This window comes from Triturus cristatus, chromosome 10 (assembly GCF_964204655.1).
Source record: "Triturus cristatus chromosome 10, aTriCri1.1, whole genome shotgun sequence".
In the NCBI taxonomy this organism is placed as follows: domain Eukaryota; kingdom Metazoa; phylum Chordata; class Amphibia; order Caudata; family Salamandridae; genus Triturus; species Triturus cristatus.
Genome location: NC_140593.1, coordinates 248,161,717 through 248,178,414, shown reverse-complemented (window position 1 = coordinate 248,178,414; position 16,698 = coordinate 248,161,717). Strand labels below are relative to the sequence as shown.

Below are 16,698 nucleotides of genomic sequence, written 5' to 3'. Positions count from 1 at the left end.
GGAGCCCCTTTGATGCGAACATTTGAGTTTGTAGCTAAACTCAATTTGTGCAAGTGTGCAGACTCGTGAAGGAAGGCCGCACGGCTCCCCTTGCATGAGATTGGCAGTTATGTTTACATTAATTGCAAAAGCAACATGCCACATCGCCGGCTCTGCAATAACTCATTTTTATGTGTCTAGTAAGCAAACATGCCCACAAAGTGCCAAGGGGGCAATCTCAGCGGACGTGCTGATGCGCGCCAAAACGTAAACAGGGGCGCCATTGTTGTGGGCTGCCCCTCCGGGTCAGAGGTCGCGAATCCAGGAAAAGGAGAAGGTTATCTTAAGGGGTTTTATGTATGACAAGACAGAATCGCCTTCTAAATCACCCTCTGGATGAAACAAGAAACACTTTTTAGACACATCTAATTCCTGGAGTATACCCTTAAGTGAAGGCAGTTTCGGTTTCGGATAATCACAGTGTGCGGATTTTCCAAGTTATTTGTTAAATCACCTGTTGTGCCGAGTACAGCAATACCGAATAATAAACCCCCGGTCCCACAGAATATGGCTGCAAAAGGTTTTTAGCCGGATTCGATGTGCATAGAGCGCACGCGTGAATGGTCCCCCCCCCTTGTTAACGTAATCGGGTGATACAGTCTTTGTTTACATATGCTGGAGGAATGTGTTTTTATCTCACGTGTTTATCGATATCTTAGCTGCAGCTGTGTGCTGAGTGACTGCTTCATGAGTGTCCCTATGAAAAAATAAATTGTCTTGGGGGAAATTGCAGATTATATTTGCATGCACTCCATCACAACAGTAACAATAATATATAGAATAATGGGTTTTATCACTAAACATAGTAAGGCTCTGAGAGATCTGAAAACCCAAGTGCTGCATGGCTGTCCTCCTTCAGTACATCACTTTATAGTTTTTTGCTGTACATGGGTTAGGAGCACGTAATGTATAAAATGCTAAAATTGAATTATACTACGTCAATCATGGTTGCCATGGGGGGTGCGGGTTACAGTCAAACACAATGAAGAAAAGATAGGCGAAGAGAACTGGAATGTGATGAGCAGTTGAGTAGTCAGGCTCAAGTTGCACCCTGGTGACCACTCAAGATGTCACCCACTGGAAAAAATATACATCAGTTTCGTGACGGTGAGAAGAGCAGAAATTGAAAGAGACCTGGCATAATACCTGTGACCAGTCAGAGCAAGTCACCTTCAGGTCGCATCATACAAATGAATCGTCCAATACTCCAGCACTGCTTGGATCCCACCGTTTCGTGCAATCTGGCAATGGCCGGGGGTAGCCTTATTGCGATATGGATCATATAGCCTGCAGCAACAGTAATTAATGCCATTCAAGCGATCTTGCGTCATAACATTGTGGGCATTATTTAGGAAAAGTTTTCAGGTGATGACTATAAGCCTTTAGAGCATCAATCTCGTTTGGAAATCAGCTCCTGGTGATGTGAAGACACCAGGGGGGCACACATTATTTACACCATGCCTATAGGACCCAAATCCTATCTCCAAGTGGCATCTCTAATACTTTATGTCCTTTCTATTTCAGGAAGGATGTAACAAGCATGGTTTCTAATTTAGCAGATTATGCAGCAGGGCACAATGAACCAACTTGCATACAAAGCATGGTTAAAGACAACTTCATGGACTTGTGCTAGCTTTGGGGTTTTCTCATGAGTTTAAGGTAAAAGTAAGACGCAAAAGTGAGGAAGAGGGTCTGAGATTGATGCTCTGGGATCTGTCGTATTACATCTATCAGTGCACCTCCCGGCATTTCATCCAGAAGTGTTATTTGGTTCTGGGATCCCAATGTGCCGTATGTCCTATACAACTTTTTTCCCCAGGCACCGTTTCCCCTCCAGTGTTTTGCCTCTGGCAGTGTGAGTTGTACAAGGATGTAAACATGTGATAAGACATTACTGTCTGATGTGGCGTGTGGCAATTTACATCTAAAAAGAAACTACAGCATGTTTAATTGTAACTGTGACATTGCAATATGTATCATTGCTTGAGATGCACTAAAAGCTGCGTTTCTGGCTGCATGGCATACAATTGATTTGTCTTTTATGAATGATACTTAAATTGCTTAAAGCAATAGAGAATGGTGGAGTAGAAGACTGATACTTTCTCTGAAAATGCGATCATTAAAGTGGTTCTTGACACTTTTGGGAAATTAATGTAATTAGGCAAATCAGCTAAGACAGAGTTCCTCAAGTTGTATGCATCAGTTAAGAACTCTGTCAAAGAAAGATAGAACTTCTGGCACTTACTTCTGCATTGAAAACACAGAGGAAGTCATTGGGGCATTATCAAGAAGAAAACTCAGAATTTCAGGGAGGGGCTATGCAGTGCCTACCTGGGGGGATAACCAAACATCACATACGCAACAACCCGATGGATCGCCGCCTGACCCAAAGGGTTGTGCTAAACCTACCATGGGTTTGCGGTACCTTCTGCCGCTGCTGTTTACTGACACTTTGCCTCGCAGTTACCCCAAAAGAGATGGCTAACCTCACACTTCATGCCATATGAATTCTATTAATACATGGAAATCCTGCACTTGAAAAGTGGATCGAAAAAGCCGAATTTACCAGTGAAAAAAACGTTTTAAGTAGTAGCACCAGAAAGAGAAGACTGGTGCATACACATAAACATACATGCATACGTAGGATGTCATAGACACACACATGCATGGACGTGATGACAAGTACACACACATGCATAGGCATTACAAAAGGGAGACAGAAACACCTACCCACAATGTCACATCCAAGCAGACACAAATCACAAACGTGATGGTTAACACTAAACACATGCATGTAGATGACACACAAGCATGCAAGAACATGATGAGACACACACACATACACACACTGCACACTCATCATTTAAGACATCAGAAGCATCGAGTAACAGACCAGAAAGAGGAGCCCATGACGAGAATTATGGGTGGTGCACATGATCCCCCCCCCCCCCGCGGCTCTTTAAAGCCTTGTATCCGCACAGCTGGCGGCGCCGTGTGCAGGTGCAGAAATCGGCCCAGCATAAAGTGGAACTGGAATTTAAAGCAGCAGTTAATCTTAGTTAACTAAAAATGCCAGCTATGCAGAACTCTCGGGAGAAGACATTCTTCATAAAAATATGAAGGAACAAGTAGCTAGATGAATCCTTATGATTCTTGCAACTTTATACCATTATGCTGGGGGCTTTCCTAAATGCGTGCCTTCTGCCTTATTCCTTGATAAGCATATACCAAAACACCTCTCCTGGAGGACTGTGCGTGGCTGCCACCTGTTCTCACAATCAAGCAGCCTCCTTGTTGAGCCCAAATAACTGGACTGCCAAAATTATAAAGATCATCAGTCCACATAAAAAAGGGCTGCCCAAACCCACAAAACCCTTAATACCTCAATTGTCAACTTGTGGAATGTAAAATGTCACCATTGTGGGTCTGCCCGACTCTTAGGGGCAGATTCCCAGAACTAATCTGAGACAAAATCCTAAACTTACTACTTATGGTATTCACAGAATGCACTTACGACTCCTAACTTTACGTCCGCACTCGGGCCGGAATTTCCGCACCCGGATCGGAAATCCCGCAATTGTGTTGGGATTTCCGCACTGGGGCTGGAATCTCTGCTTCAACAATCTGGTGTTAATTGACTGTATCTGATGCATGGTGGGGATGGTAGGCACTTTGACAGATGATTAACATTGAGGAAAATGCACAACCAGGCAGAATGCGGGTATACCGGCTCGGAAGCAGAGATTCAAGCACAAGTGCGAGATTTCAGCCCGGGTGTGGAAATTCCGGCCCGAGTGCGGTCGTAAAGTTAGGAGTCGTGAGTACATTATGTGAATACCATAAGTAGTAATTTTAGGATTTTTCTCAAATTATTTCTGGGAATCGGCCCCTTAGACTCCCGCCTCCACTCCTGCCCACTGAGGATGGAAAAAAATCACGAGACCCAATAGACGGCCGCCCTCAACAGCACTAGACCCAACGACACCAGCAACCTGGAACTAGCCATCAAATACTTCTCTGACCTCGCCACCTTCAAATATGCCCTCAGAAAATACCACCACCGCCTCAAAGAAGCCAATAAGGACGCCCTAATCACCCTCATCGAAGCTAGTGTCAATGACACAAAAGAATTCATCAGCATCATCAGAGAATTCTCCTGCCCATCTGCCACGAGACCATGGTCCACCCCTCCCAATCTCTCTAACTCCCTGGCTGACCACTTTCACAACAAGATAACAGAGATCTACAGCAACTTTGACCCACAGCCAGCCATACTTGGCCACCTCCCGACACACACAGACAACTCACACTTCCACACCTCCGATTGGACACCACTCACCATGCCTATCACCACATCGATCATGACCTCCATTCACTCCAGAACACCAACTAAACCCTGCCCCTAGCACACCATCAACCTGGGACAGAAGGAATTCGGCAGTGCACTCACCAACACCCTCAACACATTTATTGCCACCGCCACCTTCCCAGAGGCCTAGAAACACAGAGAGGTTAAACCCCTTTAGAAGAAACGCAGAGGTTCAACCCCTTTTGAATAAACCCTCCACCGACTCCACCCTACTGAAGAACTACCACCCCATCTCGCTGCTCCCCTTCCCAGCCAAGGTCCTGGAGAAAAACCATCAATGGCCAGCTCACAGATCACCTGGAAGGAAACAAGCTTCTCGTGATCTCCCAGTCCGGCTTCCGCTCCAACCACAACGCCGAGACCTCCTGGTTAGCTGCAACTGACATCAGATCCATCCTGGATCACAGTGAGACAGTAGCCCCGATCCCCCTCGACCTTACAGCAGCCTTCGACACCGTCTCCCACCACACCCTCATCACCAGAATCTATCACATCGGCACCAGAGGAAACGCCCTCAAATAGGTCACCTTCTTCCTTACAGGACAAAGACAGACAATCCTCCTGCCGCCCTTCACCTCTGAACCCAAGAGTATCATCTGCAGAATCCCCCAAGGATCCTCCCTCAGCCTCACCCTCTTCAATGCCTACATGACCCCACTGGCTAAAATCATCTGCATCCATGGATTCAACAGCATCTCATATGATGACGACACCCAACTCATCCTCTCTCTCATGGAAGACACTGCCACCACCGGAGTCAACTTCCAGTACGCCTAGACCAATGTCGCAGACTGGATGAGATCCAACGGCCTGAAGCTGAACACAGGCAGGACAAAAGTGCTCACCTTTGGAAGAAACACGTCTCCAAGGGACAACACATGGTGGCCCATTGCACTCGGGCCCTCTCAGACCCCCATCAACCTCGCCCACAACCTTGGCATCATCCTGCACAGCGATGTCTCCATGAGGCACAAGGTCAATGCAAAAGCCTCCTCCTGCTTCCACACCCTTCGCATGCTTCAGAAGATTTTCAGGTGGATCCACGTCAGTAGCAGAAAAACAGTGACCCAAGCCCTTGTCACCAGCGAACTGGACTATGGAAATGCACTCTGCACCAGAACTGACTCCCATCTCCTCAAACTACTACAGACCATACAGAATGCTACAGCCAAACTCATCCTCAACCTTCCCAGATGGACCAGCATCACCCCACCACCTCAAAAGTATCCATTGGTTCCCTGTCCAGAAGAGGTGCCAGTTCAAACTGCTGACCATTGCCTACAAGGCCCTTTACAACGCCGGACCCTCCTACATCAACCACCACCTAACCTTCCACCTAACCTTCCACCAGCCAATCAGACAACTCTGATCTGCCGCCCTCGACATTGCTCAAGTCCCCCGCATTTGGCGGAGCCACAGTGGAGGTCGAGCCTAGACGTTAGGTCATGGAACAAACTCCCACTGCATCTCCGAACCTCTTCTTCGCCCACCAACTTCAGGAGGGAACTCAAGACCTGGCTCTTTGACTAAAGCTCCCCATACCTCATCGCCTGGGTACCCCTGGGGTGTTAAGTCACGCTATACAAATACTGATTGATTGATTGTTTCTCTGTAAAGCATGACCATCTGCACGATCTTCCTCTGCCAATAAAAATGTGTCCAGTAGTTCGCTCTCCTGCTCCTTGGACCCAGATCCGAGACATGGCAAGCACCTTAATTCACATGCTACTCTTGTGGCAACATATATTTTTCTAACACTTAGTGGTGGTTTTTGTAAGCAGGTACCAGTCTAAGACCTAGCTACCACTGTTCGAAATGATGTCGGAAAGTTTATGTTGCGCAATCCTGTTTCTCTGCCTGATTGGGACCCTCCAAGGAAATTCATTAGAGTGAAAATCTAAGCAGGCAAAACAATCTGGGAAAGGTACACCAGAGCAATGCAGCTTCAAACGTGAATTATTAGAGATTTTCAGTCGAAAATGCAGAGTGTCCTCTTAAATATGTGCCTCATGCAAAGCTCCACGGAGCCAAAATGCTTGAAATATGAACTGCTGCATTCTCTTTTTTCTATTTTTTATTATGATATTGCTGTTTGCTCTGATCCATTGTTGAAGACTTGTCAACACAGTCTTCAGATCCTGCTCTAAGGAATTCACATTGTGTCTGCTGCAGATATCGGACTTCGCAGGGGAGGGTTTTTAAAAGTGGATGTATGCGTAAAGGCTCATCGAGTCATTGGCATGGCGCAAGGAAAATATAGCATTGGTAATGCGGCTTCCAGAGCTTAAGATAGCAGGAGTTGGCCTAACGGCTAGGGCGCTCGACCTCACACATGGTGAACTGGGTTCGAGTCTCGGTAATGACGCTGAACATCCTGTGATTCTGCGCAAATCACTTAATCTCCCCATGTCTAACAAAAAAATGAATGTGTGTGTCCTCATGTAACTTAACTGGTGCTATGTAAAGCGCCCTGATACCTGATTGGATTCGGGTCAAGTTCGCGCTATATAAAACTCTGCAAAAAAAAAAAAAAAAAAAGGTTCCAGCGCGTAGAATGGCTATTACAATTGAAATCCTTAACACTGGACATATGTGCAGCAGTACTTGGGCTGTCAGGTCATGGAATGGTTGTCTCATGGTAAGGAATAATTTTATTAGAGTAAGGGAGCTTGAGGTACTGATTCATGGAGTGCTGCCAGCTCATGGAATAGTTATACCATGGTACAAAATATTTATATTAGAGTAAGGGAGCTTGAGGTACTGGATCATAGAATGCTGCCAGCTGATGGAATACATATCCCATGGTACAGAATGTTTATATTTGAGTAAGGGAGCTTGGGGTACTGGCTCATGGGATGCTGCCAGCTCACGGAATAGCTATTCCATGGTACAGAATATGTATATTGAAGTAAGGAAGCATGAGGTAGTTGCTCATGGAATCCTGCCAGCTAATGGAATGGTTATCCCATGGTAAGGAATAATTATATTAGAGTATTGGAGCTTGAGGTACTGGCTCATAGAATGCAGCCAGGTAATGGAATAGTTATCGCATGGTACAGAATATATTGGAGCAAGGGAGCTTGGGGTACTAGCTCATGGAATCCTGCCAGCTAATGGAATGGTTATCACATGGTAAGGAATAATTATATTAGAGTATTGGAGCTTGAGGTACTGGCTCATAGAATTCAGCCAGGTAATGGAATAGTTATCGCATGGTACAGAATATTTATATTGGAGCAAGGGAGCTTGGGGTACTAACTCATGGAATCCTGCCAGCTAATGGAATGGTTATCCCATGGTAAGGAATAATTATATTAGAGTATTGGAGCTTGAGGTACTGGCTCATAGAATTCAGCCAGGTCATGGAATAGTTATCGCATGGTACAGAATATTTATATTGGAGCAAGGGAGCTTGGGGTACTAGCTCATGGAATGCTGCCAGCTCATGGAATGGTTATCCCATGTAAAGGAATATTTCATATTAGAGGCCTGGAGCTTGAGGTACTGGCTCACAGAATGCGGCCAGCTCATGCACTTGTTATGCCATGGTACAGAATAGTTATATTGGATTATTGGAGCTTGAGGTACTGGCTCATGGAATGCTGCTGGTTCATTGGACTCATAATGCAGCAGAACTTGGTGGAACGGGGCAATGGAATGGTTGCCGCAGGGAAAAGAATGTTTAACATTGGACGTACGTGTTCCCGAGAAAGTTATGCTGGCTCATGCATCTGTGCAAGGAAGGGATGTCTTGACATGAACATACATACACCAGAGCCTGAGGTGCCCACTCATGGGTAGGTGCCATGGAGTGGTTATCAGATTGAAAGGGATATTAACATTAGAAATACATGTACCAGAGTTCAGGGTGTCTCTTCGTGGAATTGCTCTACTTCCTCTAATGGTTATCACGAGGGAAGTAATGTATAACTTTGGATGTACATGTACCAGGGCATGGAGTTCTTTCTTATGGAATGTTTATAGATGGACAAAGAATGTGTAACACAAGACATATGTACAGCTGAGCCTGCGGTGCTGGATCATGGAATGTTACAAGCTCACAAAATACTTGGCAAAGCAATATTTAATACTGGACATATGTGTGAAAGAACTATTAGTGTGGGTTAATAGAGTTGTGTTGCTTCTGGAATGGGTTTTGTTTCGGGGAAAGGGATATTTAACAAGGAACGAATGCGCAGAAGAGGTTGTGCTGAGGGCTCATGAAATATATTAACATTGGAGACATGGGTCTGGAACTTGAGGTACAGGTGTCATATAATGCTACTTGCTGATGGAATGGTTATTGTATGGGAGGCAACCTGTACCATAAGACATACATACAGCAGGGCTTGAGTTGCGAGGCCATGGAATGGTGCCAGGAAAAGGAATGTGTAACACATGACATACGTGCCCCAGATCACTGACATATCGAGGACCAAAATATCGAGAAGGTAAGTGCAAATAGGTAAGTATAGATTTACTATTCTCAACTCCACATCTATGTACCTTGAAGAATATTGATTTATCTTCATGGTACATATATGTGGAGTTATATATAGTAAACTTTACTTACCTGTAGAAACTTACCTTCACAATATTTTTGCCCTCGATATGCTCGACATAATATTTTGTCCCACAATATTTTTGCCCTCGATATGCTCGACACAATATTTTGTCACACAATATTTTTGGTTCCGATATTCTGTGTAACCACCATATGCACCACAGCTTGGGTTAATCAGCTCATGAAATGGTGCTGGCTCCTGGAACTGGCATTGCAAGGAAGGAATAAACATATGTATGCCAGAGATTGTAGGGCTGACTTACAAAATAACCCTCATAGAGGGAGACAATTTTAATATTGAACATACATGTACCAGAGCTTGGGGTTCCCACTCATAGGATGGTGCCATAGCATGGTTGTGGCCATGAGACTAGTGTCTAGAGCTTAGGGTGGGAACTCTTGGAATGCGGATAGCTCGCTTTATGGCTATGACATGGGAAGGAAAGTTTAACATGGTATGTACATGTACCCGGGTTTAAGTTTTCTTCTTATGAACTGTTTATCACAGGAGAAGGAAACTTTAACATTTAACATAGGTGTTCTAAAGCTTTGAGTTTCATCTTGTGGAATTTTGCTGGCTCATAAAATTGCTGTCATAGGGAAAGAAAAGAATATTGATCATACATGTACCAGAGTCAGTGGGCGCTTCTTATTCAACGGCTCAGGCTCACAGAGTGGTTCTCCGTGAGAAACGTATATGTACCAAAGCCTGGGGAGTCAGATCAAGGAATTGTTCTAACAGGGGAAGAAAGGAATTCTTAACATTGGACATATATGTTCCAGAGCTTGGGGTGTCAGACCATGGATTGGTGCTGGATCAAGGAATTCTGCTAATAGGGGAAGGGTTTTTTAATATTGGTTATAAATGTACCAACGCATGGGGTGTCAGATCATTGAATTGTTCTAACAGGGTAATTAATTCTTAACATCGGACATATATGTACCTGCGCTTGGGGTGTCAGACCATGGATTGGTGCTGGCTTTATGAAATGGTTCTTGCAGGAGAAGGACTTTTTAAAATCGGACATTTATTTACCAAAGCCTGGGGTGCCAGATCATGGAACTGTTCTAACAGGGTAAGAGTTTTTTGACCTCGGACATGCAGATACTAGGGCTTGGGTCGTCAGCTCTTGGAACGGCGCTGGCTCATGGAATGATTCTAAAAGGGGAAGGGGCTTTAACATTGGATATACTTGACCAGTGTTTGTGGTGCCAGGTCATGGATCTGAGCTGGCTCATGGAATGGTTCTTGTAAGGAGATGGATTGTTTAACATTGGACAAACAGGTACCAAAGCTTGAGTCGCTGGTTCGTGAAATGGTCTAACAGGGAAAGGAATTTTAAAAACTGGACACGTGTACCGGAGCTTGGAGTGCCGGCTCATAGACTGGCTCTAAATCATGGAATGATTCTAACAGGGTATGGAATTTTTAACACTGGACATACGTGTGCCAAAGCTTGGGCTGTTGGCTCATGGAATGATTCTGGACCATGGAAGGATTCTAAAAGGGTAAGAAATTTTTAAGACTGGACATACGTGTACTGGAGCTTGGGGTGCTGGCTCATGGAATGATTTTGGATCATTGAATGATTTCAACAGGAGAAATATTTTTTAACACTGGACATACGTGTACCAGAGCTTGGGGTGTCGGCTCATGGAATGGTTCTTTCCATTGGTCGGAGGGTCTTTCGTCGCCCATTTGCTCAACAGGAACTCTTGAAGTTTCTGTTTTACTTCTGTGCTGGCGACAGCTCCTGAAACATACAGACATTACAATGTTACTTTTTCTGGCATCAAATATTACATACACCAATATATAAATAATAAAAACAGAACCTCCGCACATTTGGAATAAGCATCAGCTGACAACTCTGATTCTGCCTAGACTCAGGCTATCTACAAGGACAGGCTACTAAGGCAGACGGTCGCCACTGGCACCCTCGCAGAGGACTGGAACGGCAGGTACGAAAAAAGGGGACTGGGTACCAAGAATGTACCTTGTCTCGTCTCCCGCCCTGCCTTTAAAAGCCAGATACAGCCAGAGACCTGGTACAGCAGCGCACTGAGATAAATTATTTCCATTAAGTGCATGATATAAGGGTTATCGGTCTCTCCCCTCTAAAGCAGATACTGAAAACCTCATTTGTAGCACAATCTCCATGGCCCTGTTGACTTTAATGGCCAATCACACCCTAGTGCCACCACTGTCCCTGTTAGAACATTGGTCATTGGTATGAAGTCCACATTTCTCCATGTGGCGGAGCCTTCAGCTGGGAAGTCACGGACATGAGGCTTGTAATGCGGTCATTCCATACATCAGAACGTGACTGGCGCATTTCCACCACACAGTAAATACGTTCTGAGGCCCGGCATGAATTGTGCTCTGTGCACTAGTGGCATGCACAGTTTGGAATGCATAATATTGACAAAACAAAGCCTACATGTGCAAGGCAATTACAATCCTACATAGTTAAAACTTTGCACCGCAATGTTCCCATGGTTCTACATAGTGAAGCAACCTTCCTTGGAAGATATCAGTTTCATGCACTTCTGGGGACATTACAGAAAATGTTCACTGGTGCAAAAAGAGAGGACAATGCAACTTACACCATTCCTGCCACTTGTGTAACATAGACTTTGCTTTAGCCTACATTACAGAAAGACATGGATTACAACATGGGTGGAAAGGATTGCGAAACTACATGTAACATGTGTCGCTTATAAATAGTGCTCCCTGTTTTATGATATATTCTTTTAACATTTCCATCTGTATTTATCCATGTTTATTTGTGCTCACCTTATTGGCATTTAGCCTTATTTATGTTGTGCTTTGAGAATAAAATGGAGTCGTAAAATGGTACATTTCTCTGTTTATATAACTGATAGGCATGCTCTCATACTTGGATGCCTGTCGCTTTTTAGCACATTAAGCAGCCATACATAGCAAAGCACCACACCCACAGGTAAATATCTGTGCATTATACTACAAACATATGTGAACATATGCCTATTCCAGGAAACCTCAACTTGTTTTTTTAACTTCCGACCCTGTCCATCTGCTCAGCTGTTGTCCTGGAGGTCATGAAAGACAGCATGGCGAGTCACTCACAAGAAGCATCATTTTCAGTATTTTTCTGCTTTTAAAAATAAATAAAGACTGGAAATATTTTATTTTCTGTCTGTAATCATCTGTAAAAATCAGTAAACTCGGAATAACGGTAGCCTGATTTATAAACCATATGAAAACGATGAACTGAGATTCTAGTAAACACTTTTTGTCTATAAATAAGTATTTTAAACGCCTCAGCGCCTGGATACCCTCACGGGTGGCATGCAGCACTCTACAAATCCACCTTACATTAGAGGCGTTTCCATTAGGTTTACCTCTTATGCAATAATGGATGAAATGTTTTCACGTGTGACAAGTGGAGAAGTTGTGGTGTTACTGCTTCTAGTTATGGAATCTCAACTACAATCGCGCAAATTGTATTGGGCCATGTTTGCCCTACTTCAGATTCAATTTGCTCCACTCTTACAATAGAAGCAAACATGGTGCAAACGTTGTTTATTTTTTCGCACCAGTAAACAGATTCTGTAATCTGACCAGTGTTTTTTTTTTTTTTTTTTTTAAATCAACAGTCCGTGGTCCCACCACTACTATAGAACCGACAATAAACAGTATATTTACGAACATATTTCAAGTACAGTATCTCAAAAATTACAGTGCAAATCCATTTTCACCATTCTTGGTTTTCGCATAATACAGAAAGTAGCATTTGCAAGTGAGTGAACATGCAGCCAGTACCGTTCACGCTACCGTTGCTGCTTTCATTGTAAGAAATCTATAAAATACATTTCGTTCTCTTACAATGTGTCAACTATGAGTCAGGGTGAGAAAAAACAGTCATTCGTATTTTATTACATAAGTAGCAAAACGATGCAGTTTGCTCCTTGTTTTTAAGGTTCGTTAATGAATTAAGATTTCTTTCCTGAAAAAAATCTATAACTTAGTTAAAGATGTTTACGGGGGCAGTTTAACGACCCTTCTTCTCCAGTTTGCACTTGTGTACAAAATCGTTCTGACATATAGACTGGAGAAAATTCTGCTTCATTCCATTCACAGAAGCAGCCAAAATGTTCAAAGTAGAGTTTTGCGTAGAGTAACTTCTGTGATATTGCAAAATAAAGCGCAGTCGAGCTTTTCAAAGCAGGCTTCGCTGAGAGAATTGTTTGTATTTGCCGCCCTCTAGTGGCTTTCTTACTCAACCTGTGTTGGTTCTGGTAGCATTTCCCGCAAAACCGTTATAAAGTTAATGAAACATCATTGCACGAGACCAAGCCTCGCTATACTCTACTTACTGCACAAAGTAAATGTAAAAAAAAAACCGATTTTCAGACAAACTGCTACAAAATAACAACCTTTACCATTCTATCTACCAAACTGCTTTACCAAGATGCCTATGGGAATACCTATCCGCTCACGGCTGAGCGTGTTATTTTTTTTCCAGTTTTGCAGTTCTGAATTTAGCACACGGATTTATAGATGCCGCTCTCGCATTGTATATACTCGAGAAGGGATACCGATTGCTTTCTAAACTAGAATGAAGTCAACTGTACGTCTTTCACATGTTGTTACAAATGTAATGAAACTGTGTTCTTGTTCGTTTGCGCGGCTGGGCATGCGGTCTTCCTTTTTTATACACTTAAAATGCATATTATGAGTGAACCCTACCCTTCATTTAGCATTTTTGTATGTTTTATTTTCAATGCGCCCCCATTACTCAAATATTTTGGGAAGTGTCATCCAAGTCAGTCAATGCAAGAAAACCCCAAAAAGGCTGCATGTGTTTTATTTTACCTCTGGCAATAGGAAGCGGAAACATGAAAGATGTATAAAAGCACCGCACATTAATGGCTGTTTAAAAACTTTAAACAGCACGGAGCAGATTTACTGGCATTTAGTCGGGTTTGCATCACAAATGTGACGCACATTGGCACAAAATGTTTATTTGGAATTTGCTTTCAAATGAAAACTTGTTTGTGCTGGAAAGTTGCCTGGAAGTAACGCAGAGCAGCGCTGCTTTTCAGTACTTTGTACCTAGGGGGCGCTCCGTGTGTGGTACATGAGTGTTCCAATACACCCCTCTATGGATTTTGATGCAAAGAACTATCTACTAACAATAGCATACAGGGTTTTGCTGTCTTTTTAAGACATGCGTTAAAGAGGAGAAATGTTTCTATATTTCCAAACTTTTCCAACTTTGCATCTGTGCTGCACTATACAGCACACACCCAGAGTGGGAAAAGTTGTACTTTTTGTCTATGTATACTATTTCTTAGTGGAAGTGTACCCTTCCGGAACAAAAGCAAAGCGGCACATCATGCAGACACCTTTGCCCTGTGATGCAAAGGTGAGTGTGTGTGGTGCAGGCAGCCTGCTTGTACACCTGTGCTAGCTAGAGCGCAGGACGTTGCCATACCGTAGTAGGTATAGTCCTGTCCTGCCCGCTCTCTCTCATGCAACACAGTGCAGAATCTTTGGCTGCAGTGCTCTATTGCAGGAGTATTTATTAAACCCACCCCCATGTTCAGAAATGCCTCCAATTGAATATTCAAAGAGCTATTCACACAATGCAGGCTGGCCAGCTTTGATCATTGTTGAGAGCGTATGAGAGTGAGAAGCGGGCTTCTTGTAGAGGGCGGGGCTTTCGGGCATGCCATCCGAGAAGCCATGGAAAGACTTTGACGTAGGCAAGACCTGGAGGGGTGGATTGGAGCTTGGTGCTTGAGAAGAAACTCCGACCCTGCTCTCGGGTGGCAAAAGTTTTTTGCCTTTTCCAAGCGACCCACTGGTCCCAGTCATGTATTGCCCCGTCCCAACTCTAGACCCATCCCAAAGCTTTTCCAGGGGCGGTATGGCATGTATGTAGACACTGACTAAACAGCCAGGCCATGTATAGGGGACTTCTGCCTGGTTATCCTGCACCCACCACTTTTTAAGAGGCTTGTAGACTAGCTGCCGGCATCCCTTTGGAACTGTATGCTCTAACGTCCGCCGTGATGGGGCCTACTGTTACAGTGTGCACATGTGCACAGACTGTTGCCTCAATACCATAAGCAGCACGCAGCACAAGCGCTCTACTCTTACGCACATATGTATGAACACAACCACAGCAAACAGGTGCACAGTCATGAAATCCTAGACAATGCCATGCTTCATATACAAGGGTTGGCTATATCCATGCACATGGTCCATGTCTTGCAAATACACTGTTTAATACCACCAGACAGGGGTGTAACAAAAGCTCCTGCAGCCCTGCAGTGCAAGGGGGCAACCTTTCAGGGGCCTCCAAACCTTTAAGAAGGGCCCCATTCCTCACAAGGCCAAGGATTAGCTGAGAAATATGGAAGACTCAGGGGCCCCTCTTCAAGTCCTGCAGGGATCCCATCATTTCACGTTTCACTACTACCCACAGAGGCTTAATGCTTTTCACAAAGAGGTTATGTTTTAAAACAGGGGTGTCCAGCATAGGTTGAGAAGGGTCATATCTTTGCCCAATCTTCAGGACAACCTCTTACTATACGATGAATTTTAGATACATTAATCTTGTGCGGCTATTCCCAAAAACCTGCCACGGATCCACCTCCCATGAACTATTTAGGAAAATCCACATTGACATATGCCTTAATTAAAAAAAAATATAGAAGAATCATAACTTTTCAGGCAAGAAACTCAGCAGATTAGAGTTATAATTGAAAACGGATTGGTAATGCTTTCCGAAGACTTGGTTAGTAGTAACCAGGCGCGCAACACCCATTGGACTCCCCCCCCCCCCCCCCCGTCGTGTGTGGCAGCCCGGGATGAGACACCTCCCGGGCTGCCGAACCCGAGCACTTCACAGGTCTTTAAAAGATCATTTGCATGTTAATGACGCCCTGCTGTTGTTTCACCCCTTCTAAGAGCCCCTGCAGCTCCACTCTGCCTATTGCTTAAAGTTCAGCCCCCCCCCCGAAATTTTTGCTCAGCCCCCCCCCCCCCCCCCGAAATTTGGCTCTAGTTGCGCCTCTGGTAGTAACCATTGTTGCTTTTCATACTTCCTACTTGAATCATCCACTTGCTGCATAAAGTTGGGTGAAACAGGCCAGAAAGATTCCACCGACACTGAATGTCTCTTACGTTCTTTGCCGCGGTCTTTGCTTCTGTGGAGCGGGAGCTGTTGCTCCCGCCGGTGCCTCTCCTGCTCCTGCTCCTGCCTCTGCTGCTCCAGCTTCTGCTCCTTCTCCAAGAGCTCCTGCTGCTGCTTGATGGCGAGGAGCTCCTGCTGTAACTTAGAGCGAGGGGAAGACATTAGATTTCCGACTGAGGCCACACACGCTTACAAATCCCACCCTCCTACAGAAAAGTCAAAGCATAATATATACTGTTTTGCCACGTTCGTTACCCACTCCCAGACGTACAAGACGAAACAATAATGAAGTTGCTGAATGGTTTGAATCTGATGAATGATATGACTTTCCCTCTTCACAGAACAAATGACAACCAATCATATTGCACGTATAAGAAATGAAACAGGATATACTGCAAGAGATTCTGCAACCAATCACTCGGAGTTTTGGCACTATCCACCAATCAAGAAGGAGCACGTGGTCTAATGGTGTAATAGGGACAGAAAAGCTATTCCCTAGGTCTAATTATTAAGCATTTGGCTGAACGAACTAATTGAAC

The 16,698-nt window shown here is 44.3% G+C and overlaps 1 protein-coding gene across 15 annotated transcripts in view; it reads right to left on the bottom strand.

Annotated features, from left to right (window-relative positions):
* The window catches only part of HDAC9 (histone deacetylase 9), a 779,881-nt gene that overhangs the window by 137,976 nt on the left and 625,207 nt on the right, over positions 1 to 16,698 (bottom strand). For 8 of the 15 annotated variants that reach the window (XM_085630924.1, XM_085630918.1, XM_085630915.1 and 5 more), the window contains 2 exons: positions 16,150 to 16,300; positions 10,600 to 10,726 (listed from right to left, as the gene is read on the bottom strand). In XM_085630924.1, coding sequence (XP_085487050.1) covers positions 10,600 to 10,726; positions 16,150 to 16,300 — 278 coding nt within the window. The remainder of the gene's footprint in view (positions 1 to 10,599; positions 10,727 to 16,149; positions 16,301 to 16,698) is intronic. The other 7 variants (XM_085630925.1, XM_085630929.1, XM_085630916.1 and 4 more) reach the window with 1 other exon arrangement.